This window comes from Cynara cardunculus (assembly GCF_001531365.2).
Source record: "Cynara cardunculus var. scolymus isolate 2C chromosome LG 17, CcrdV1, whole genome shotgun sequence".
Lineage (NCBI taxonomy): Eukaryota > Viridiplantae > Streptophyta > Magnoliopsida > Asterales > Asteraceae > Cynara > Cynara cardunculus.
This window is the reverse complement of record NC_037544.1, coordinates 32718878-32743883: the sequence shown is the minus strand read 5'-3', so window position 1 is coordinate 32743883 and position 25006 is coordinate 32718878. Positions and strand designations below refer to the sequence as shown.

The following is a 25006-nucleotide window of genomic DNA, read 5'->3' as shown; positions in this document are numbered from 1 at the left end:
GGTAGAACACGTGTCAAGCTTTTAGAAGAAAGTTTGTCTTTTGCTACAGTGAATAGTATTATTGTCTATTCAAGAGCAGACATCCTTTCATGGAGTCTGTACAGTACAATACTCTTAAGAGAGTATGGGTTTGTCCTTTGTGTGTGGAAGGACAAGACAAAAACAATCGTGCATGGCAAGCTTCATTTGATCACTGAATGCTGGAATAACGCTGGAGGTTTCTTCAGCATTCATTGAGGCTTGTGCAGTCTTCACACATATGTTGACCAGGTTGTAATCACTGAATACCGCTTCAGATCACGAATGCACTAGTCACTAATTTTCAGTTTCAGTCTTCGATATTCACTGAAGGTTCTTGGGTGTGAGTTTTGTCTTCTTGAAGTATCGTTGTCGCTATAGGATCACAATAATGTTTCAGCGATCACTGAACAAACTGAGTGATGATCGTTGGAACTGAATAGCAGAAAAACATAATACTTCAATAGGTTATATGGATTATCATCAAATCAATGAGAAAGATAATCAACAAATATATAAAAAACGTGGGGTTGGGGAGGGGGGTTGGGAAGTTGTCAATTAATTTAGGCATAAAAATTAAATTAAAAGTTTAAACAATAGAAGATGAAATCTAGTAATGAGCAACAATCAACTAATTTTTTAGATTGCATATCATCAACTCATTCAAATAAATATTTTCACAATATAATTCAATTGGCTTGAACATTAACATGCGTCCATGCCTCCTTTACTACAAAAGCATGAATAGTATGAAACGCTTTAACAACTAATCTCTAAGTAGCTAATTTAGTCCAGTCAAGGACTTGGAATTCAATTGCTAATTGCATTAAGATCAAGCAAACACCAAACCTAACCAACAATCGGTACCCATTTTTTGAGTTAGATTGTCCAACCTTACAACACTTGCAACTAACACACTCATCAACTGAGTGTCGCTTGCTACTCAAAAAAATCCAAGAACAATCATGTATTAAAAAATTCTTCTAGCATAACGAGTTCAAATAAGAAAAAAGCAAGGGATCCAACTCACAAAATTTCAACTTAAAACGAATAAGACTGAAGTATAAAGAATGTAAAAATGAAATCAATCGATTGTGGAACAAAATTGAGTCTCAACTCATCCAAATTTCAATTAATTATCTATCCATTGCTAGAAATTAAAAGATTAGCTACTCATGTCTAAAATATATAAACTTGTGTACTGATTGAAATGGAGAAATTGATGGAGAACCTTAGAAATCGTCTACAAAATATGCTCCTCAAATCTGGAAATTAGTCCTTGTGTTCTCCTCCAAAAAAATCGATCGAAACCCAAAAACTGCCTTCCAAAAATCTGAAAATCGGACCTTGGATGTTCTCTTTAAAAATCTCAATCCTTCCTCTAATCGTTCTCTTTCTTCTCTTCGATTTTTGTCATGATCGATCTTCCCCATGATTGAAAGTTAGCAAGCTCTTTTATACCCCAATAAAAATAAAACTGCATGAAGGAGAATGTGGATGTCCGGCTTTTTACGTTCGTGACTTGGGTGCGGCTAAAACCGGCTAGAAAACTCGCCCAGATACAATTTGAGCAACGAAAATAGCGACTAATGTAAGTTATGGGACAAGTTTTGCCGCAGAAAAGTCACCCAATGCTGGAAACCTGGAATCGAGTGAGACACTGGTCCAATTCTATGCAGGGCTTCTAATCATTTTCTTTTTCCTTTCTGGGCTTCGACTGCTCTCAACAATTAGGCCTATGACATGGGCTTGTTGCTGCCATCAAACCAAAGACCCACAAAAATAAAATTGTTTTTTTTTTCTTTCTTTTCTTGATTAATAAAATAAAATGGAAACACAAACCACGTTTAAAATTGTAATATTTTTCCTAGAAACTCGTAAATCTAAGAATAATTTAATGTTAAAATAAAATAAAGTAAAGCATTTATAAATAGGAATACGTTCTTGTTGTAATCTTGTGGATCCATTTACAAAAGGCCTTTCAAGGGATTTAATTGTTAAGACTACAAGAGAGATGGGTTTGAAACGTCTTGAATAAAGCGGCAATGATAGCCATAGGTACTCAACCTCTACTTAGACTAAAATCTATTTTAGAGGTTCAATGTGGTAAAAACAAATCATTGATCACCACTTGGACGCTTTCATGGATTATCGAACCATGGTATTTCACTTGATTCTCAGTATATCATAAATATATAAATCAATTAATTAAACATTTCGTTTGTTTGCAATCATCAAAACGGAAATCCTCATTACCCGTTAGGGAGACATTCTGCAGCATATTATCCGTCGTAAATTTATGAATGTTTAACTGCAAACAACAATTGAGAAGAGACTGGTATCAGAAGCTAGACTAACAAAACCACCTTTCTTCTTCACCTCAACCAAATAACTTGTTGCTTCCTCTGTAATCACTTCCCCATGTATAAGTAATGGGATTCCTGGTGGGTATGGACATATCAACTCCCCACAAATTCTCCCAATACTCTCTTTAAAACTCACTTTCTTTTTACTCGCAAAAAAGGCATCTCGAGGGCTCAATCTCATGCTACCACTGGTTTGGATATATGGCTGTACACCATTTGGTTTTTCCTCCTTCAAACCAATTGAGTTGGGTGTTTGTGATAGATGGTTTAACCCTGATACAAGCCTCAGAACATCGTCTCTACTGGTTCCTAGATTTAATGCAAGTGTTATAGAACGGGTCCCAATGAGTTCTGAAGCGACTCCATAATCCTTGTATAAGATATCATCAGCTTCTGAACCAGATATACCAAGCTTCCACACCCCTACTGTAATTCGTAAATGATCAATACCAAGAACATCAGAAAATGTACTAGAATTCAGGACTGTAACTCCAGGAATATTTTCTATAAGGGATTTTGCTTCCAAGGCTATTCCAACAGCTTCATTGAAAACGGTTTCTGGATGTTGGCTTAATTGAGCCCTTGCAGCGTCTAAGGAAGCTAAAAGCAGATAACTAGGACTGGTGCTTTGAAGGGTTTGAAGGCATCGACATATTCTTTCTCTATCCACAAWCTTTCCTGCCATATGTAACATGGATGATTGCGTGAGTGAGCATAATACCTTATGGGTCGACTGTATGGAAAGATCAGCCCCTTGACAAAGAGCAGAAAGAGGCAAATCTTCGTGAAAGCTGAAGTGGGCCCCATGAGCCTCGTCAACGATCATAGGAATGTTGTGGGAATGACACAACCGGGAAATCTCTTCCAGATTGCTGCAGATACCATGATAAGTAGGTGAGGTGACAAAAACTGCTGATGCTTTTCGACCTTCGCTATCCAATTCTCTGATTGCCTTCTCTACCTGCCATTCATACAGCAAACTAAGAGCATCTCCAACAGTATCCCACCAAGATTGCTTTGTAGGAATTAAGTTTAGAGGACCAAACAATCGTGTGTCCAGTGTAATAATGTTGCAATAAGCTGATGTTTTTGGGTGTCCTAACAAATTTTTAGGACACTTTTGTACTATTTCCTTTTTATATGACACTTCTATGAAGACATCTTTTTTTTGGAAGTACATAATATTTAAATACGGCAAATAGAACAAATAAACTCAACACACCCTCCTCACCGTTGGTGAGGTTTGAACCCCTCACCTCCTAGGAGGCCAAAGACTCGCATACAGCTAGGCCAAAGGCCCTTTGGTTCTATGAACACATCTTACTTGTTATTACAAGACATTTTCAAATAATGTCATATAATTTCAACAATGTCCTAAAGAACTTGTTAGGCGTCCTATCAACTTATTGCAACACCTTTGTACTTTATACACAGAGGAGGCATAATTGTTTGACCCTATAAGCTTAAAACCTATGAAACAATCAATTAGGACACTTGGACATATTTGGAATCCAACAAAACTGATTTGTTGTAGTCAATATCTTCAGGAATAGAAAAGGACACAAACATAGCAAGCAGATGCATCAAAAAATAAAAAACCTCACTTGCCTGTGAAGGAGTGATGCTGCAAGCAATATCCCAGTCAAAATCATATTCTGGAGTGATGTACTTGGGTATTGTGCCAGACAAAACCATAGAAGAAAAGGCTGATATGTGAGCATTCCGTGGAAGAATTAGCGTATCACCTGGTGAACAAGTAGCCATAACTGATGCTTGAATCCCACATGTTGTACCCCCAACTAGAAACCATGTCTCTGTAGCTCYGAACAATTTAGCTGCTTGCTGTTGTGCATCCAAAATGGGGCCTTGGGGTGCAAATAGGTTGTCGAGTTCTGGAAWCSCAGAMAAGTCATGAAGGAATGGAMGTACTCCAATGAGACTAGACAATGAAGTTGGAGCTGCCCGACCCCTGTTATGTCCTGGAAACTGAAAACTGACAATGTTTTGCTCAGCTGAAGCCTTTAGTGCGGTAACAAGGGGAGGGTGTTTATGGTGTTCCGAGTCTCGAGAGTCAGAAACGACCATATGATCCTTGAAGGTTTTTCTGTTGTCTAAGATCCCTCCTTTTTCTTGCTTCTTCCCCTGGTTTATTTCCTAAAAATGATATGATGAAGACAACATTCACATGTTAGTCATTTCAAACTTTTGTGATAAAACCTCAAATCAAGGCTCTGATGGAAGAAATGAATTTGTCCAACTTAACTCATGAAAAAGGGTCATATATACATAGGGTTTCTCCCAATGTTGGTGCAAGTAACACATGATTCCTTTGTCTCTATAAGAGAAGTCTTGATTTGTTTCATGGATTTGGCTATTTGCATGTGATGTTCAAGAATTGAATAAAAATAAAATATCATATAATTCATGTAATGACCTCAACGAAGCTCACAACTTACAAGACAACCCTATTTTTATCGTAAGCTATCATAACTGTTTATGATTTTACACAAGTCCCATTAATGGGCAAGCCGGCAATTTTATAGGGAAGGTAAAGGCAACTTACCAAAGCCCGCATAAAAAGGTTTTTGAAACTTTTCTGGATCTGCCTCCATTATGTTGTTGCTAGCAAGTGCCGCTATTTTTGGTTTTGGTTCTTCCAAATCATTCCTACAGGAAATCCACACCTTTTTTTTCTTCTGATCCTTCAATGAAAAAATCCGTTCTCTTCATAAAAATAAGAAGTAGAACCAATGAAGATGTCGTTTTCCATTCATATTTGGAATTGAATACCCCATTCAAGGACTTCAATCCATATGAATCAATAGAAAAAACAATTCTAACTCTAATTCATAATTTCTTCTTCCAACATCAATCTCTTCATCGAAACAGAAGATTTAAACTAAAATCAATACAAAAAGATAGTTTACCTTAGAAATACAAGCTCTTGATGTCATACTACACCTGAGGTTGAGGCTCTGCAACCAGCAAAACTCAGAAATACTTTAAACATAGCAAGAAGTGATCAATAAAACGAGTATGAATTACCTACCAAATTTAGAAAAGCAAATGCCATTGTTGATGTAGCATAAAAATGTAGAGGATCTTCACTCTTCAGGCTCCAAGAACAAAATCTATGGATTTCAGTTTGCCAATTTGTTCTCTTGCCTTATCCATTAGCTGTAAAAGAGAAATATCGGTTGAAAGTTCTCAAATACCTGACCAGTTAGACATTTTGAAAATATCCAACCCAAAGTCAATAATTCTAATAAGAGTGAATTACATTTTTGGTCCCTTGTCTATGGTTATTTTCTGGTTTTCATCCCTCCCATTCGTAAAGTCCACTTCTTCTTGTTTTTCTTTTCTTCCTTTGAATAGTCCATTTATCTTTCTTCATTGTCACTGATTGTGGATTAGCAGAACAAAGATGATTCACAGAAAACTAAAAATAACAATTAAACAAAACAAACCTGTTTTACATGTTGATTTTGTCTTCAGGACCCCACTGTTTTGTTTCCTTGTGTAATTTGTCAATGACCCTCCATGTAACTGCATCAGGGGCTACTCCATTCTTCCTCGTTTCTCCTACAATCTGGTAGGCTTCTTTCTTTAGATCCAATTTGCAAGCACCTTCGATCAAAATGTTGTAATTTACAGTGTTTGGTCTAATCCCACAATCTACCAATTCATATAGAAAATCACAAGCCTCATCAAACTTCGGCAAACAACAAAGTCCTTTGATGATGGCTGAATATACAAAATGGTCATGAACCCCTGATGGCCAAAAAATATCATCCCAGGACACCTTTGCTTCTTCTATCTGATTACATTTACATAATCCATCAATCATTATAGCAAGTGGTACTTTCAGCAACAACACCACCACCAGCCATGGAGTTAAAACACACCCATCGCTTAATTTGCAAGATGGGGCTTAAACAAACCACGAAGAACCACATTATAAGTTATGGTACCAGGGTGAAAACCCTTTTCAGGCATAATTTTATGTAGCACATCAAGAGTTCTCTTGTCCTTCCAACATTCAATAATCCACTTATAATCGTAGTAAAGGTCACACTATCAGGAGTGCAGATTTTAAACTTTCCCATCACCATATCATCTAGTACCTGGATCCCCTCTTCCACTTTGCCCATCTTACAAAAGCCATTAATAACTGTGTTCAGAGTAACTACGTCAGGATGACATTTTATCTAAGCATGATGACAAGCATATTCAGAATCTCGGTTGAAGACTCCTTATTCATTCAACATAGAGCTCCTAAATAAATATTGTAAATTCTAGCCTTGTCTACCCCTTCCTTGTTCAACATGATGTCAAACAGTTTCTTTGCTTTGCCAAGATCATTTTCTTCTAAAGAAAGGCATTCTATCAGAACCTTGTAAGTAGTTTCAGAAGGGGAGTAGCCAATTTCAAACCCTTGTTTCAAGAACTGATACGCCCTCAAATAGCCACCATTTTTGGCATGTCCATGCACAATAGAATTGTATGAAACTAAGCTCGGGGAACACCTTCGCTTCATCATCATATAAACAATCCTGGAGGCCCCATGATGCCTTCCATATCGACAAAGAGAATCTATCATTTGCCCATAAGCAAAAGCATCGCTCACGCTCTTCTCTTGAGGCATCTTTTCAGCAATATCAAAAACTCGTTTAAACAATCCCTCTTGGTATAAAGTATAAATTAGATTCGAAAAGGCAGATCTTGATAAATCCCACAACCACTAACCATCCATAAATTTGAACACTTTGCTTCTCCACCCCCCCCCCCCAAAAAAAATAGTCATTTGCATTTCAATTCAGTCAAAAAGTGTTCTTCAAAGCATACAACATAAGCAAACAGATTAGAGGTACAAGATTTTATTAAAAAATATTGGGTTTAGGTTTACATTAAAGGCAAGGGGGAAGTGATAAGTGTTGCCGATCCTGTTCTTTTGCAGCACCTCAGTTGGAGACATGGACATCTATTGGATACTTTCCCAACCATCTGTCATCGGACTGTAGGGCCGTCTACCCAAATGCTTACCCGGTAAACTCTTACTAGTAATACTAAACATTGTCACTTACCTTACCGGTTAAGATTCTAGTCCATCAAAACGGCATCATATGCAACAATTTACCAGATAAGCACTTACTTGGTAAGAGTCGTCACCCTCACTTACCGGGTAAAATTCTCAGTCCTTGCCCTGCGGGTAAGCGTTTGGTAAACAACCCTTAGAGTCTAGGGGCTGTTGTTTAACACTTTTGCCTAACGGCCCACCCATTGAACTTTCCCAACAAACCGGGATCCATTGTGACCTTTCGCTATTATCACCCACTCCTATCCCCATTCTTAGAGGTGAAAAGTTGAGTCTTTCGTTGATGCGGGATGAAGATGAAGACATGAAGTCTGAGCGGGAAATGAAATTGAGATATAGAGAGTTGTGTGCTGTCGGATTTTGGCCAATCATCTATGAACAGGCGAAGCAAATTTGGGGATTTTTGACCCCATCCTCATATTTCTGCAATGGGTTCAGCAAGCAAAGAAGCCCGATTGCATCTTCCATTTTCTCCTTTCCTTGTTTAAGCAACTTGTGGACAAGAATCATAAATCAAGGCTTGTACCGCCAAATATCAGAGAAAAGAGAAAAAGAACCCACTGGCAACATCTACATTTCCTTTAGCAAAACTCAACATTAAAAGAGATTCACTGTTTTTTATACCTGTCATCATGGGAATATGCTGCAGGCTGCATTCTGTTGCTGCTGCTAAGTTGGTGCAAGTGGCTGACAATGGTGGACATAGTGGTCACCACTGCAGCTGATGGCAACAGCGGTAGACACAGGCATTCTTGAACGATGTCAACCTCTGTCCATATGGTGCTCGCAGTACTTTTGATCTGCTACCGCGTCCCTAGAGCACCACCACTTCTTCCCATCTGGATCGGAGTTGTTGGATAGAAAACACCTCCCATCCATCTACTCAAAACATGAATTCATCAAATTGTTATACCATCAAAAAGCTGAATTTTAATTTTATTATTTCGTTTGAAGAGAATAACAAGAAAGTAATTAGAAATAACTTACAAGTAGTGTTTCTGAGATGGGTTCCTGAAAAGGCAGCAGTTTCAAGGGCCTTTCCGATGGGGATAAGGAGATTAGAGGAATAGGTGCATTCACGGTGATGTATTTGTAGATAAATGTTGGTGTTTTAACATACTCCCTCCAGAACCACAACCATAACCTTCAATTAATTCAAAAAAAAAAAAAAGAATTTAGTCCGTCCACAAATGCCATATTATTATTTCAAAACATACATAAATTCTTCTTTCTAATCAGGCCTCAAAAAATTTAACAAAGAAAGAATCTCTTGATGCATCAAGAAAACATTACATCAAAAAACACATTTATGATTCTTTACCATTTCTCCCTAAACTTGCAGAAAGAACCTGTAAGCAAGTTAAGCAACGCCACATCAGCATTCAGAAAAAAGAAATTCAAAACACACACACAGAAATTAAAGATTTGAACACAATGTCTACCACGGACTACGAAAAAGATGGGTTTTTTACGAGTAAAAACAAAAATAAGCATAGAGTACCAGTAGTATATGAAGCATAGTAAGGTAATGTCAGATTGTGTATTTGGTAAGAAAAGCTAAGCATATTCTGAGTAGCAGAATAAGCAAGCTAGTGTTAGATCTCTGCATTTGTAGTCGCAATTGCCTTTGAGATATCTTGTTGTAATAGCTAGTACAATTATTAGATTTGTACGTTGAAAACAAGGAATAACGATGAACACAAAAGGGTTAATACAATTCAATAATGCATATAAGATTGCATCATGTAACAAACTTGGGTAAATTATGTTCCAAACCATCTTAAAAGAGAAATCCAAAGCTAAAATTACAGTTTTCAGAACCCATGAATTATCATAGAATAGAAGATAAGGCAAAATGAGACCTTAAACTATACAAATATGTCAAAGTCTCAATTAGAAGTCTGTCTTTAGTTTCAAATCTGAAGAGAAATTTGTTATAGTTTTTGTGTAGTGTGCTTCTTAAGATGAAAATCCATCCATTTTAATAAGTCGTTTACGGTGATGATGCCATGACCCATGAGCTCCTCAACATCCTATAAAACAATGTACAATTACATTCACATACAAGGGTATGGAGGGTGTATGTAGAAACTACAAGTTGAATATCCTTGTACAACGACAAAGAAAAAGTTTAAGAATAACCTTGTCATCCTCCACCAATTCAATAAGCTGAGGTTTCTTTCTAAGATTGAGATTTGGCAGGAGTTGGATCTACAAGTACCATCATCAAAAGCATGAGTTTTTGACAATCTGAAGAGATGAAATGTTCAAATGAACCACCTATGGTATCATTACATGGGCATCGCATCTATGTATAATTCTTTTGCTGATGCGGTAAGAGTTTGAAGAGGCAATGTTAAATTTACTTATGAATACACCCCTCCCATTCGTGAATCAAATGGTAAGAATATAATGTTACTTTCTGAAGATGTTATTTTAGAAGGCAAAGAAGAATTTACTTATATGATTTTTTGTTGGAAATGGATTACAGTACAATATCCTTTTTGGAATTAAGAAGAATGTGGCGAAATTTTGATTTACTTGAAGTTGAAATTTTGATTTACAAAACTACTTGTTAGTTTTAAGTGCAGGTCAAGTTCTCTCAGCAAATACTGATGATGGTGGCTTTGTTCAGTGTCTTATCTTTAACTCTGATGACTCAAATTTGATCTCTAAATTCGTTTACATCCCGAATACCTCTTCATACATATCAGTCTTACAATTCTCTATAAACAACCTGTGATTCACATTACTTCTATCCCAAGATGATCATGTGAAATCTTCTCCCACTATGTTAACTCCATATCTATCATATAACTTGAAGGAGCTTCCTAGAATTGTTTAGATGTTTTAAGTTTTTGACATGTAATTTACAGTTTAACATATGAACAGTATCAAATGCTCTTTTAACTTTCTTATATATATATATTGACAGTAATGCATCAAGAGCAGATAGTATCTAGTGATTCTTTACATAGCAAAGTACAAATAATATCAAGGGTTTGGTTTTAGCATTCTCTTCAAGTTTGTTTATTGGTTCCAACTTCATTACTTTATAATGTAAAACCCATCACATTTTCATGGTTTTAGGAGGAAGAGAAGGAACGATCAGATAGGTGGAAGGACTTTCTAGAACAGCAGGTAGAGTGTGCACAACTGCCTGTAAATGGCTCATCTGCAGAGAAAGGTAGGGCAGCTTCACTTTCCCTTGCTTCTGGGAAGGAAGCTAATGGTGGCTCTGATAAGGCCCAGAAGGAGATGACTTGAGTGGTGAGAAGACTGATCATGATAAGTTATACGAATTTGAAGCTCAAGAGGATGAAGTTTCTGAAAACAACCAAGAGTAAAACTCATCGGCTCCAAATATGGACTCGGATTAGGCCATCACTTTGAGCCATTGAGGATGTGATGAATGACCGAGTTAAGAAAAAGATTAGTTTGACAAGAACAGAGGAAGAGAATGGAGCTGAAATCTTGGTTTAAACCTACAAAAGCAGGAGTAGAATAAGACCGTGAGGATGGGTACCTTAGATTTTGATGAAGTATCTGTGGGTCAGTCATAGCTTTCACAAGAAGAAAAATCCATTCAACTGATTCCTTATTATAGTATCACTTCGAACAGTGTGGTTGAGTTTCTCGACCTTTGCCGGCATGCTTAACACATGCAAGTCGGACGGAAAGTGGTCACTACTTCAGGGAAACAAATGAAAACCATTCAGGCAATTCAACAAACACATATACAGCTTCGTATAATTTCAGGCAATCAACTGTTCAGAAAAAACCGTTGCTCCAACGACGCTTGATTATAGCTTAAAGTTCACCTCTTTGGTGGGGAATGTGGAGAGGAGAAGGATCGAGTGTAACGTGGGAAAGGAAATTGAAGGGATAATTCAAGGTATGGGAAATTGTGAAAGGATAATTCAACGTGTAACATGTTGTACCACTTGCTTACAAAATTGGACCTTAAAATTTTCAAGATCACCATTAACTTGTTTTTTTATCAAGAGTATGGGTGAGGCCTAAAGGTATTAAAACCAATAGACATTTTTTAGGTATTAGCTATACTGATGGTCAAAAACCGGTCCCGAGCCGGACTCAATCCGGGTGGTAACCGGTTCCGGTTGAGAATGTGATGACCAGCCAAGGTTAAGCGTTATGGGTACCGGTCCCGGATTCAACCGGTCCCATCCATAAAAATTATATTTTTTAAAAAATTTTAAATGACGTATATTTTTAATATGTTATTAAATTTGTAGTACGGTCCACTCAAATACATTTAAAAAATATGTTTTATTATAATTAAAGTTACATTGTTTTACAAAAATTTATTATAAAATTATTCAAAAATACATTTATTCATCAAACTTTATCAGTATCTCATGTCGGATTGATTTGAGAGTTCCGATCTCTTGAATTCTTCTAATAGCCTCTTGGTTATCAAGGTCATCAATGTCGAGTTTCTCATCATCGTCATATTGTGAGTAAGTGTCATCGGTGTCGGTAGTTGGTGGCGTGCTTAGTCCCATGCAGTGGCGGATCTAGAAACTATTATGGTTGGGGGCACACTTAGGAGGGTCTAAAAAATTTTGAAACCGAATAATTCGTCCGAACCAAAAAAGGTTTCGGGTTCTCATTTTCAGCTTAAATTGTTCGGTTAACCGAATAAAGATAACTGACGCGGTTGAAGTAAGCTAGGCACTGACCCTACAATTTATATTTGTTGAGTGAATATGACTTGTATATTTACCTTTATATGTGTGGTACTGAGTATCATGTTTACTGAAATGTAATGATGTGGTGGAGAGTGACTTTTAAGGCTTATGTTTTAATCTTTTAATACTCTTCTTAAGATGAGCACCCAAGGAGACCTACCACCTAGGAATTATTCCTTCTGCCTGATCATATAATTCACAAATAATACTTGAATCTTTAATTGTCTTGCATACTGCTTTTCAACACAAAATTGCAAAATTAACCTAACATTTCCATTTTCCTACAAAATTAACCTAACATTTCCATTTGCAAAATTAACCTAACATTTCCATTTTCCTACAAAATTGTAAAATTAACCTAACATTTTCATTTGTCTATAAAATTGCAAAATTAACCTAACATAAAGCATTTACCAAATCATCAATTGTGAAGCAAACAACAAAATTAAATCAAAGTCATTCAGAATTAAATATTGGAATTTGGAAATCAAAATTTTTACCCAAATCAAATTAGAGACAGGAAGCAAGCAGTAGGGAAGAAGCAACCAAAAATTTTACCCAAATCAAATTAGAGGCCTCGCAGGGAAGAAGCAGCCAGGAGCCAGCGCTAAGTGGCCCAGCCGACGGCAGAAGAAGAAGAAGAAGCAGGCAAGCTGCAAGCAGCTTAGCAGCCAGCCGCACGATGCACCGCCTATGCATGCAGGGAAGAAGCAGGCAACTGGGTAAGCAGCGATGTACGTCGGACGTCAACACAGTAGACTCGTAGCAGTGGCCAGTGGGTGAAGTCGTTCGTCAATCGTGAGTTCGTGACCGTGAAGCGTGACTGTGATTGTGATTTGTGAAGGAGGGAAATGGAATGGGTGGGGCCTTCATAGTAATCTTGTTGGGGGCCAACCCAAATTAAGTTAAAAACTACAAACAAAAAAAATTGGGCTTTCTACACTTCATTTTGTTGGGGGCCTAGGACCCCAATGAAGTCTATATGAATCCGCCCCTGCCTGGTTCCAAACACTATTATCGTAACCGGTCCTGCCTGGTCAAAAACCCGGTATTTGTATAACCGGCCACGGTCCATGTCCTAGGCCGCTAAAATTCCTAAAAATTGTAACTGGTTAAGGACTGTCGGGCTGGTCTTGATCCCGGTCTTCCTCGTCGGTCCCAGCCCTATTTGGCCATCCCTACTTGTAACGATGATCTAGTGGTGGTGTAATAAATCAAATCATAAACTTTAAGAACACGAGATATTTTAGAAGAAGATTTGAGAGAGATCTGAATTTTAGTTCCCAAATAGTTATTTTGAAAGCCGGAGAATTATCTTTAAACAACAATTTTGAAATTTCGAGTATAATTGGGCGTCTGTATGGAGCAATTCGACATTCGTTTTGCCACTTTTCAGAAAAAGTTGCTTTTCGACCGTTAAGAGTACCAGGATGTCAATGAAGTGGACGTCTACATTTACGAAGTGGACGTGTGCATGATTATGTCCAACTAAGAGCATTTAGTATCGAACCATAGTATTTCACGGACTCTCAATGGATTATCGAACCATGGTATTTCACGGACTCTCAATATATCATAAATATATAAATCAAGTAGAAGTGCTAATTAATTAAACATTTCATTTGTTTGTAATCATCAAAACGAAAATCCGCATTACCCGTTTAGTGAGACGTTCTGCAGCGTATTATCGGCTTAATCCGATCTTTCACACCCCTACCGTACATTGATGAATGTTTAACTGCAAACAACAATTGAGAAGAGACTGGTATCAGAAGCTCCACTAACAAAACCACCTTTCTTCTTCACCTCAACCAAATAACTTGCTGCTTCCTCTGTAATAACTTCCCCAGGTATAAGCAATGGGATTCCTGGTGGGTATGGACATATCAACTCCCCACAAATTCTCCCAATACTCTCTTTAAAACTCACTTTCTCTTTACTCGCAAAAAAGGCATCTCGAGGGCTCAATCTCATGCTAACACTGGTTTCGACAAATGGCTGTATACCATTTGGTTTTTCCTCCTTTAAACCAATTGAGTTGTGTGTTTGTGATAGATGGTTTAACCCTGATACAAGCCTCAGAACATCGTCTCTACTGGTTCCTAGATTTAATGCAAATGTTATAGAACGGGTCCCAGTGAGTTCTGAAACGACTCCATAATCCTCGTATAAGATATCATCAGCTTCGAAACCAGATATACCAAGCTTCCATACCCCTACTGTAATTCGTAAATGATCAATACCAAGAACATCAGAAAAAGTATTAGAATTCATGACTGTAATTCCTGGAATATTTTCTATAAGGGCTTTTGCTTCCAAGGCTATTACAACAGCTTCATTGAAAACGGTTTCTGGGTGTTGGCTTAATTGAGCCCTTGCAGCGTCTAAGGAAGCTAAAAGCAGATAACTAGGACTGGTGCTTTGAAGGGTTTGAAGGCATCGACATATTCTTTCTCTATCCACAATCTTTCCTGCCATATGTAACATGGATGATTGCGTGAGTGAGCATAATACCTTRTGGGTCGACTGTATGGAAAGATCAGCCCCTTGACAAAGAGCAGAAAGAGGCAAATCTTCGTGAAAGCCTAAGTGGCGCCATGAGCCTCRTCAACGATCATAGGAATGTTGTGAGAATGACACAACCGCGAAATCTCTTCCAGATTGCTGCAAATACCATGATAAGTAGGTGAGGTGACAAAAATTGCTGATGCTTTTTGACCTTCCGTATCCAATTCTCTGATTGCCTTCTCTACCTGCCATTCATACAGCAAACTAAGAGCATCTCCAACAGTATCCCACCAAGATTGCTTTGTAGGAATTAAGTTTAGAGGACCAAACAATCGTGTGTCCGGTGTAATAATGTTGCAATAAGCTGATGTTTTTGGGTGTCCTAACAAGTTTTTAGGACACTTTTGTACTATTTCCTTTTTATATGACACTTCTATGAAGACATCTTTTTTTTGGAAGTACATAATATTTAAATACGGCAAATAGAACAAATAAACTCAACACACCCTCCTCACCGTTGGTGAGGTTTGAACCCCTCACCTCCTAGGAGGCCAAAGACTCGCATACAGCTAGGCCAAAGGCCCTTTGGTTCTATGAACACATCTTACTTGTTATTACAAGACATTTTCAAATAATGTCATATAATTTCAACAATGTCCTAAAGAACTTGTTAGGCGTCCTATCAACTTATTGCAACACCTTTGTACTTTATACACAGAGGAGGCATAATTGTTTGACCCTATAAGCTTAAAACCTATGAAACAATCAATTAGGACACTTGGACATATTTGGAATCCAACAAAACTGATTTGTTGTAGTCAATATCTTCAGGAATAGAAAAGGACACAAACATAGCAAGCAGATGCATCAAATAATAAAAAAAACCTCACTTGCCTGTGAAGGAGTGATGCTGCAAGGAATATCCCAATCAAAATCATATTCTGGAGTGATGTACTTGGGTATTGTGCCAGACAAAACCATAGAAGAAAAGGCTGATATGTGAGCATTCCGTGGAAGAATTAGCGTATCACCTGGTGAACAAGTAGCCATAACTGATGCTTGAATCCCACATGTTGTACCCCCAACTAGAAACCATGTCTCTGTAGCTCTGAACAATTTAGCTGCTTGCTGTTGTGCATCCAAAATGGGGCCTTGGGGTGCAAATAGGTTGTCGAGTTCTGGAAWCSCAGAMAAGTCATGAAGGAATGGAMGTACTCCAATGAGACTAGACAATGAAGTTGGAGCTGCCCGACCCCTGTTATGTCCTGGAAACTGAAAACTGGCAACGTTTTGCTCAGCTGAAGCCTTTAGTGAGCTAACAAGTGGAGGTTGTTTATGGTGTTCCGAGTCTTGAGAGTCAGAAACGACCATATGATCCTTGAAGGTTTTTCTGTTGTCTAATAGCCCCACTTTTTCTTGCTTCTTCCCCTGGTTTATTTCCTACAAAATGATATGATAAAGACAACATTCACATGTTATTTGTTTCAAACTTTTGTGTTAAAACCTCAAATCAAGGCTCTGATGGAAGAAATTAATTTGTCCAACTTAACTCATGAAAAACGGTCATATATACATAGGATTTCTCCCAATGTTGGTGCAAGTAACACATGATTCCTTTGTCTCTATAATAGAAGTCTTGATTTGTTTCATGGATTTGGCTATTGGCCAAATAATCATTTGCATGTGATGTTCAAGAATTACATACAAAATCATATAATTGACGTAATGACCTCATCGAAGCTCACAACTTACAAGACTACCCTATTTTCATCTTAAGCTATCATAACTGTTTATGATTTTACATAAGTCCCATTAATGGGCAAGCCGGCAATTTTATAGGGAAGGTAAAGGCAACTTATCAAAGCCTGCATAAAAAGGTTTGGTTTTGCTATAGTACAACTGTTGGAGCAAAAACTAGGTTTGGACTGCGGCAGGAGTGGACCTACCCTTTGGGGTATCGTAGCCCATGAAACCATAAAAATGTAGAGCCTAAGTGTAAAATTTTTAAGGTATATAAGTTTTAAGCTGTATGTTTTTTGAGATGAAAGCATAATATTCTTTGGGTTGAAACCATAAACATTAAAATCTTTAGGAAGTTTAAATGAAAAGGTAAGAAATAAAAGGTTCCACGGTGCCAAAGTTGACGATGGTGTTAGAAATCAGTTATGGTTTTAACTCTTCAAATGCTTTGGTGTTCAATTTAATTCCCTTTCTTTTCCAATTTTTACTTCATACCCTTATTATATTAATTAATTATTAGCTAAAATACAGTAAAGAATACGTATTTTTTTTTTACAAACGGTTAGAAAGGTCTTGTGTATACCATCAAAATGAGCCCAATATTAAATATTTTTAAAATTAATTATATTTTCAACGTTAACACAAATAAAAAATAACATTTTTAACATTAATTGTATGCGTGTATGATAAAACCGTACTTTATTTCATTTTTATTTTATATTACGATACCAACCACTTTTAAAATTTTCTGGATCCGCCTCTAGGACTGCCTCCATTATGTTGTTGCTAGCAAGTGCCGCTATTTTTGGTTTGTGTTCTTCCAAATCATTCCTACAGGAAATCCGCACCTTTTTTCTGATCCTTCAATGAAAAGATCCGTTCTCTTCATAAAAATAAGAAGTAGAACCAATAAAGATGTCGTTTTCCATCCATATTTGGAATTGAATACCCATTCAAGGATTTCAATCCATAGGAATCAATAGAAAAGGCAATTCATTCGAATTCTAACTCTAATTTGTAATATCTTCTTCCAACATCAATCTCTTCATTGAAAGAGAAGATTTAAAGTAAATCAATACAAAATAATAGTTTACCTTAGAAATACAAGCTCTTGATGTCATGCTACACCTGAGGCTCTGCAACAACCAAAACTCATAAATACTTTAAACATAGCAAGAAGTGATCATGAAAAGAGTATGAATTACCTACCACATTTAGAAAAGCAAATGCCATCGTTGATGTAGCATAAAAGTAGAGGATCTTCACTCTTCAGGCTCCAAGAACAAAATCTATAGATTTCAGTTTGCCCATTTGTTCTCTTGCCTTATCCACCAGCTGTAAGAGAAATATAAATTTTAAAATACCTAACCAGTTAGACATTTTGAAAAAATAATTCTAGTAAGAGTGAATTACATTTTTGGTCCCTCGTCTATGGTTATTTTTTGGTTTTCGTCCCTCCCATTCGTAAAGTACACTTCTTTTTATTGTTTTTCTTTTCTTTCTTTGAATAGTCCATGTATCTTTCATCACTGATTGCGGATTAGCAGAACAAAGATGATTCACAGAAAACTAAAAATAACAATTAAACAAAACAAACCTGTTTTACATGTTGATTTTGTCTTCAGGACCCCATTGTTTCCTTTCCTTGTGTAATTTGTCAATGATCCTCCATGTAACTACATCAGAGGCTAGTCCATTCTTCCTCATTTCTCCTACAATCGGGTAGGCTTCTTTCTTTAAATCCAATTTGCAAGCACCTTCAATCAAAATGTTGTAATTTACAATGTTCGGTCTAATCCCACAATCTACCAATTCATATAGAAAATCAGAAGCCTCATCAAACTTTGGCAAACAACAAAGTCCTTTGATGATGGCTAAATATACAAAATGGTCATGAACCCCTGATGGCCAAATAAAATCATCCCAGAACACCTTTGCTTCTTCTATCCGATTACATTTACATAATCCATCAATCATTATCGCATGTGTGGTACTATCAGCAACCACACCACCACCAGCCATGGAGTTAAACACATCCACCGCTTCATTTACTGGGCCTAGAGGTAAGACATAAAACTCCAAAGTTAAATACAAATATCGTATATATCTATGTGAAGTCATCATCAACTTCATAATCAACATATATTCTGTGTAGGATGGTCAAATTTAAACTAAATTAATAAACTATGTACATATCAAAAATTAATTACATGTCTAATTTCCGATTCCATTTTGTCTGTCTTTAAGGACTTCTATCCCAAGAGACATGTGAAGTCTAGTCCCACTATGTTAATTCCATATCTATCATATAACTTAAAGAGCTTCCTAGAATTGTTGAGATGTTTTAAGTTTTTGACATGTAATTTACAGTTCAACATATGAATAGCATCAAATGCTCTTTTACCTTTCTTATATATATTGACAGTAATGCATCAAGCGTAGATAGTATCTAGTGATTCTTTACATAACAAAGTACTCATAATATCAAGGGTTTGGTTTTAGCATTCTCTTCAAGTTTGTTTATTGGTTCCAACTTCATTATTTTATAATGTAAAACCTATCACATTTTCATGGTTTTAGGAGGAATGATCAGATAGGTGGAAGGACTTTCTAGAACGGCAAGTTTGAAGAAGAGACTACAGTGGATGGAACTACAACATTTGATGATGAAGTAGCAGTTGTTGTCTTCACTGTGCCTGAAGAGGAGGCTCCAGTGGCTTTCTATACATTGGATGCCTTTGCAGCCTTAGTGGATGATTTCGCTTTGGTTGATTTTTCAGCCTTAGCTACTTTCTTGCCCTTAGCTGGTGGACCAGCCTTGGCGGCAGAAGGACACTTGCTGGCAATGTGTGTATTTTCACCACAGTGTTTACACTTGTTATAGCTGAAGATAGCTTTAGGGCCAGGAAGTATCAGATTAGAAGAGGTACCAGCTCCAAGGATTCCCTTCTCATTAGTTCTTGGAGGAACCTTTGAGGCTTTGGAGTCCTTAGGTGAAGCATTCACCTTGAGCTGAGACTTAGACTTCTAAGAGGATTCATATTTTCTAGTCCCTGAAGAAGAAGAAGGTTTACAAGCTGAAGGAATAGACCTAGATCTATTATACTTGTTAGACTTCTTAGGAAGAGGTGCTATGACAATAGATTTACCATTGTCTTTGCAACCAGAACTCAAAAGAGTTCCATCAATATGACTCTCAGTTAAAGAAGGCTGAGAGGAAGAAGTGTCAGGAATGGAAGAGACAAAGGTACTAAACTTAAACATGGACCTGTCAGTGACACATTCTTCCTGATCATAGGAAAATCCTAGACCAATCATTTATCTTGCCCAGGATCTGAGTGTTGATGATCTTAGATGCTTTGACAGAGGCTTTGCACCACCCTTCAATGGTAGCCTTCTCAGCCGTGAGTTCGGCGATTGCTCGCTCACGCTCAGCGATAGCCTGTTCGCATTCAACAGTGATGACTTGGTTTACAATGACCTGATCCTTTAGGTTTTCTTCAACCTTGGTCAGCTCCTTGATCTTAAAATGGCAAATCTTCAATTGTTCTTGAAGATCAAGATTAAGCATTTCTGCTTTTGATTTGCCATTGAAGGCATTATAAAGATCTATCGTCAACGTGTCTAGTGCAGAAATGCTAGAAGAAGAAGGAGGAGGAGGAGGAGGAGGTTCATTCATGATACATACCTGAGCAGGAGAAGTGGATAAGGGATCATTTGAAGTAGATGTCTTTGAAGCTTCTTCTTTGACATCCTTGGCCATTAAGCAAAGATAGGCCGTATCTTCCTCATCAGATGAATCAGCCCAATCATGCTATTCAGCATTAAGACTCGTGGCCTTTCGCTGGTGATTCTTCATCTTCTTGTACTTCTCCTTCAGCTTTGGGTATTTGTCATCCCTGGACCTGAAGGAGGATGGGGTTTTGGAAGATGGCGTCACARACTTTTTTGATCTGCATTCATCTGCAAAGTGTCYAGTGCAGTGACAATTGTAGCAGATCGTTGAAGCCTTGTCTATTTTATCARACTTTGGCTTTTCCTTTAAGGTCAGCAAGGGAGATCTGCGGAAGTTGCTTTTGTTGGGGAATCTCCTAAAAGATTTAGTCAAAAGTGCCAGGGATTCATCAAAATCTGCAAGATCAGATTCTGGTATATCCTCAKAGTTAGTAGATTCTAACTCTRTAATTACAACAGGAGGAAGAGACGAAGAAAAAKAAGAATAAGGGGTTTCAGCTGAAGCATCTTCAGAGATCAAAGCTAACGAAGAGCTTTTCATTTCTCTGGAATCTTTGATTAGATTCCTTTTCAGCTGACGAGATTGCTCATGATTAAGCAGGATTCCGTAGAGAGTAGAAAGAGAAAGAAAGGACATGTCATTGGACATCTTAAGACATATGGTAAAAGTGTCCCAACATTCAGGAAGACATTCTAGAAACTTAGTTAAAGTTTCAGAATTAGAATATTCCCTACCTACAATCCGAAGATCAATAAGAAGACAATTAAAATGTTGATGTACTTCAGACAGTGTCTCAGTCTTTCCATAGAGAAAGCTTTCATATTGCCTTACTAAATTAATCTTCCTTGATTCTTGAACCTGAGAGGTTCCTTCATATTGAACACACAGAGTGCCTCACATGGATTTGGAGGTTCTGAGTTTCATCATTGAGTGATAAACCTCGTCAGGAAGAGACATAGCTATTATAGACCTAGCACGAGTGTCTATAGCTATTTTCTTCTTGTCTTCATCGCTCCACTGGTGAGGGAGCTTTGGAATCTGTCGTTCAGTAATCGCGGCAGTCGTAGCTGTTTCAGGAACAGCCGGAGAAATAACACATGGTATATATGGTCCATTTTCTATGTGGTGTGGAATTTCAGGATCCACGCCTTCTAGAAAGAGGGACATCCGATTCTTCCAGAGACTAAAGTTGTCTCAGATAAATTGGGAAGGTTTGGCAAGAGAGCCATTATCTTGAAAGTGTGCGTTTGTGTTTTGTAAAGCCATTTTAAAAGCAATAAAATTATCTAAAGAATGAGATAATATAATGCAGAAAAGCAACCAAACAACTAGAGAAGATAGAACACTGCTATGATACCACTTGTTGGTCCCATTAGGGTCTACAAGATGTGTACAACAGTTTGTAGAAGGGGGGGATGGATACAAACACAGAATTTTCAAATTTAAAATATATATTGACAAGAGAAGATCAATACAGATTTTACAAGATTGTTTGCGGAAAGATAAGGTAAGAAAAACCTATCTAAACAATCTAAAGTTTACACACTAAATCTTAGCAAATAAGAAAAGATTTGTTGTTAAAGAAATAGAAGAAAGTAAGTTCTATCTAGGAGATAACTTGTTTAGAATACAATAAAAGAGATTCTAACTTGCTCTTGAAGATGAGTGTGTTTGTTCTTAGATGTGTGTGTTCTTTTACTAAAGCGTAAGAAAGCTCAGAGTAAGGTTAAGAGTATCTCTACACGAAGATAGAACACATCTATTTATACCCGTTGCATTAAATGCACATTTAATGCAACGTGGTAGGGTTAGAACGTGTGTCAAGCCTTAAGGGGAAGGCTTGTCCTTTGCTACAGTGAATAGTACAAAAGCCTATTTATGAGCAGACATCATTTCATAGAGTTGGTGGATAATAGAGTCAATTAATCGGCTCCGTACCATACTAACGTTTAGAAAGGGTATGGGTTTGTTCTTTGTGTGTATAAGGACAAGACAACAACAATCGTGCTCGACAAGCTTATTTTGATCGCTGAATGTTGGAATAACCTGAAGATCTCATCAACATTCGCTAAGGCTTGGGCAGTCTTCACACATATGTAGACAAGCTTGTAATCACTAAATATCGCTTCAGATCATGTACTCGCCAGTCTCTAATCTTCAGTTTCATTCTTCGACTTTCTCTGAATGTTCTTTGGTGTGAGTGTTGTCTTCTTGAAGTATTGTTGTAGCTGATTGGATTTACAATACAAGTTCTTCAACGATCACTGAACAGACTCAGTGATGATCGCTGGAACTGAAAAACAGAAACATAAATACTTCGCATAGGGTACAAGGGATTATCATCAAATCAAATGAGAGAGAGGATCAACAGTTATTTAAATGGTCAAGGAATGTCTCGAAATTGTTAATGTTGATTGAGAGAGAATCTGTTCACATATATGAGACTATTATTATAACATCCCCACTTCCATAATTGCATACAACACAGAATTCTTATACAAAGAGATACATGTTTTCCCCACATAGGTCCATAATACAAGAGACTATGTTATAAAATGTACAACTCAAAAATTCAAAATACATGCTCTTGTATAATATCCATTCTCCAAAACTCATTCAGATATGATCTTCATAATTCTAAGCACATAGGGAAGTAATAATAGAATATTTTTTCCCTACTATCATTATCTGCACACATATTTGAAAACACAAAATGAGGGTTAGACATAATGTCTAGTGAGGTTCCCTTTTTTATGTAATGCAGGGTGAGAATCACTAAATCATTCAAACCATTTCACATAAAGAGAAATAAAATCACATTCTGTTTGAATCCATCGGACCTCTGGTTCCAAAGAACACACTCAGAACATATTATGTTTGAGTCCATCGGACCTCTGGTTCCAAAGACCACACTTAGAAAATATTTCAACTCATAAGAGGACCAGAGCCCCTCTGGTTCCTCTACCAGAGCTTCTAGTTCCTCGAACTGAGCCTCTTGCTCAGGTAATTTCTCATAATGTTCCTTGACTAACTTTATAAGTAATAAAATAGCCTTTTTCATAACTAAAAATGATTAAAAAGAGTTCATGTATAACCAGAGCTTCTGGTTGTACTAACCAGAGCTTATGGTTCAAAAGACAAGACCAACCAGAGCTTCTGGTTCAACGTGTAAGCCAACCAGATCCCCTTTGGTCTGTTTTTCATAAAAAGATTCTAAGTATAAAAATCTTTGAATTATCTTTCAAAATGTAAATTTGACACAGAGCTCGTTTCTTATGAATACAGAGCCTCTGGTTTTAACTAAAACTTTGTAAAAGACTTGTATAATTTTCAAACCATCATCCAGAATCCTCTAGTTCTATATTGAGGTCCAACCAGAGCCCCTCTGGTTCCTTACAAGGAACAACCAGAGCCCCTCTGATTCCTCATAAAATGAACATTATGTTCCAAAACACTTTTAACCAAAACCAATGGCCATAGGCCAAATTTTCCCTTCTCAATAACATCAATATTATCATTTCTAATAAGAACAACATCTTTGAGTTCTCAAATCACAAAGAAGTAAGGACTCAAATCTATTGTAATCTTAAAAGATATAATAGCAAGAGCTATAGTATCTACACACAATTGCCACCCTTTTATCCAAAGGTACACCTCTCCTTGATATGTCACCCTTATATTCGAAGGTACAACTCTCCTTGATATGTCATCCTTATCCCAAAAGACACCTCTCCTTGATATGTCACCCTTATTTCTTTTCAAAATCTATGAACTAGTTCGGATGAAGGACCGCAGTCATAACCATCTTATCGAATCCTCATTCATAGTTTTATCCATAAAATCTATAGATTAATCCCAAACGAAGACAGACCGAAATCACAACCGTCTTGCTGAGATGTCCTCCATAGTTTTCAACCAGTAATGATTTCCAAAACAGTTTTATCATTAAAACCTTCAAACTCAAGAACAACTTGTTCTTTCCATTGAGAATATGCCATTGAGAATATGATGAATGACCGAGTTAAAAAAAAAAATTAGTTTGACAAGAACAGAGGAAGAAAATGGAGCTGAAAATCTTGGTTCTGTCGGAGATGCTAAACCTACAAAAGCAGGAGTAGAAGAAGACTCTGAGGATGGGTACCTTAGATTTTGAGGAAGTATCTAGGGGTCATAGCTTTCACAAGAAGAAAAATCCATTCAAGCAAGCCAATTCAACTAATTCCTTATTACAGTGTCACTTCGCACTACTTCAGGGAAACAAATGAAAACCATTCAGGCAATTCAAYAAACACCTATCGTATAACTACAAGTTCCTATAATTTCAGGCAATCAAACATAAACCCATTCAGGAAAAGAGAAAGAGGGCACATACCTTGACAGTTGCTCCAACGATGCTTGATTATGGTTCAAAGTTCACCTCTTTGGTAATACACCTGAGAAACCATGATTTCAGAGTTCAGCATACTGACCTCAATGGGAAAAGAGGAAATAAAATTGAAGCAGAGCAGTGAGAACAGAAATGAAACAGAGCAGTAGACAGGGAAAGAGGGCATATACCTTGACCGTTGCTCGAACAAGATGTGATTCATCAGACGAGGAGGGAAGTGATCTTCTACCAATTGTTGCGGTTTAGAAGAAAATATGTGATTTCATGAACGTGGAGGGGAGAAGGATTGAGTGGAACGTGGGGAAGGAAATTGAAAGGATAATTCAAAGTATGTGCATCAACATGTTGTACCAGTTGCTTAAAAAATTGTACCTTTAAAATTCTCAAGATAACAGTAACCCAATTTTTTTATCAGAGAGTATATATATATATATATATATATAT

At 37.2% G+C, this 25006-nt stretch overlaps 3 protein-coding genes and 1 pseudogene across 5 annotated transcripts; all 4 read right to left on the bottom strand.

Annotated features, from left to right (window-relative positions):
- Positions 1–2177: 2177 nt before the first annotated feature.
- Positions 2178–7130, bottom strand: LOC112500175 (arginine decarboxylase-like). Its single transcript, XM_025103516.1, has 5 exons — positions 5665–7130; positions 5434–5561; positions 4948–5359; positions 3993–4538; positions 2178–3345 (listed from the first exon to the last, which is right to left on the bottom strand). Exons 3-5 carry the CDS (start codon positions 4957–4959, stop codon positions 2326–2328), a joined length of 1578 nt encoding a protein of 525 aa, XP_024959284.1. The 5' UTR covers positions 4960–5359; positions 5434–5561; positions 5665–7130; the 3' UTR covers positions 2178–2325.
- Positions 5857–7029, bottom strand: LOC112499996 (pentatricopeptide repeat-containing protein At3g18020-like). Its single transcript, XM_025103253.1, has 3 exons — positions 6694–7029; positions 6509–6592; positions 5857–6201 (listed from the first exon to the last, which is right to left on the bottom strand). Exons 1-3 carry the CDS (start codon positions 7027–7029, stop codon positions 5857–5859), a joined length of 765 nt encoding a protein of 254 aa, XP_024959021.1.
- Positions 7131–7572: 442 nt separating the features above from the next.
- Positions 7573–11291, bottom strand: LOC112500177 (growth-regulating factor 2-like). Of its 3 annotated transcripts, XR_003067338.1 has the most exons (5): positions 11006–11291; positions 9622–9690; positions 8467–8623; positions 8104–8358; positions 7573–7971 (listed from the first exon to the last, which is right to left on the bottom strand). XR_003067338.1 is itself a non-coding variant. In XM_025103517.1 (4 exons), exons 1-4 carry the CDS (start codon positions 11038–11040, stop codon positions 8242–8244), a joined length of 378 nt encoding a protein of 125 aa, XP_024959285.1. In that variant the 5' UTR covers positions 11041–11291; the 3' UTR covers positions 7573–8241. The 3 variants fall into 3 exon arrangements, 2 of the variants coding, with proteins under 2 accessions (XP_024959285.1, XP_024959286.1); XM_025103517.1 differs by having other exon boundaries at positions 7573–8358; XM_025103518.1 differs by lacking the exon at positions 9622–9690 and having other exon boundaries at positions 7573–8358.
- Positions 11292–13754: 2463 nt separating this feature from the next.
- Positions 13755–24804, bottom strand: LOC112500178 (annotated as a pseudogene).
- Between the last annotated feature and the right edge of the window lie 202 nt (positions 24805–25006).

Coding starts and splice junctions, on each gene's coding strand:
- LOC112499996 (XM_025103253.1), bottom strand. CDS start 7,029: ATGCCTCAAGAGAAGAGCGTGAGCGATGCTTTTGCTTATGGGCAAATG. Junction 6,593..6,693: donor TCATGTTGAACAAGGAAGGG/GTAGACAAGGCT, acceptor CATCATGCTTAG/ATAAAATGTCATCCTGACGT. Junction 6,202..6,508: donor AAGTGGAAGAGGGGATCCAG/GTACTAGATGAT, acceptor AAATGTAATCAG/ATAGAAGAAGCAAAGGTGTC.
- LOC112500177 (XM_025103517.1), bottom strand. CDS start 11,040: ATGACTGACCCACAGATACTTCATCAAAATCTAAG. Junction 8,624..9,621: donor AATTGGTGGAGGATGACAAG/GTTATTCTTAAA, acceptor AATTAATTGAAG/GTTATGGTTGTGGTTCTGGA. Junction 8,359..8,466: donor CCATCTCAGAAACACTACTT/GTAAGTTATTTC, acceptor TGTTTTGAGTAG/ATGGATGGGAGGTGTTTTCT.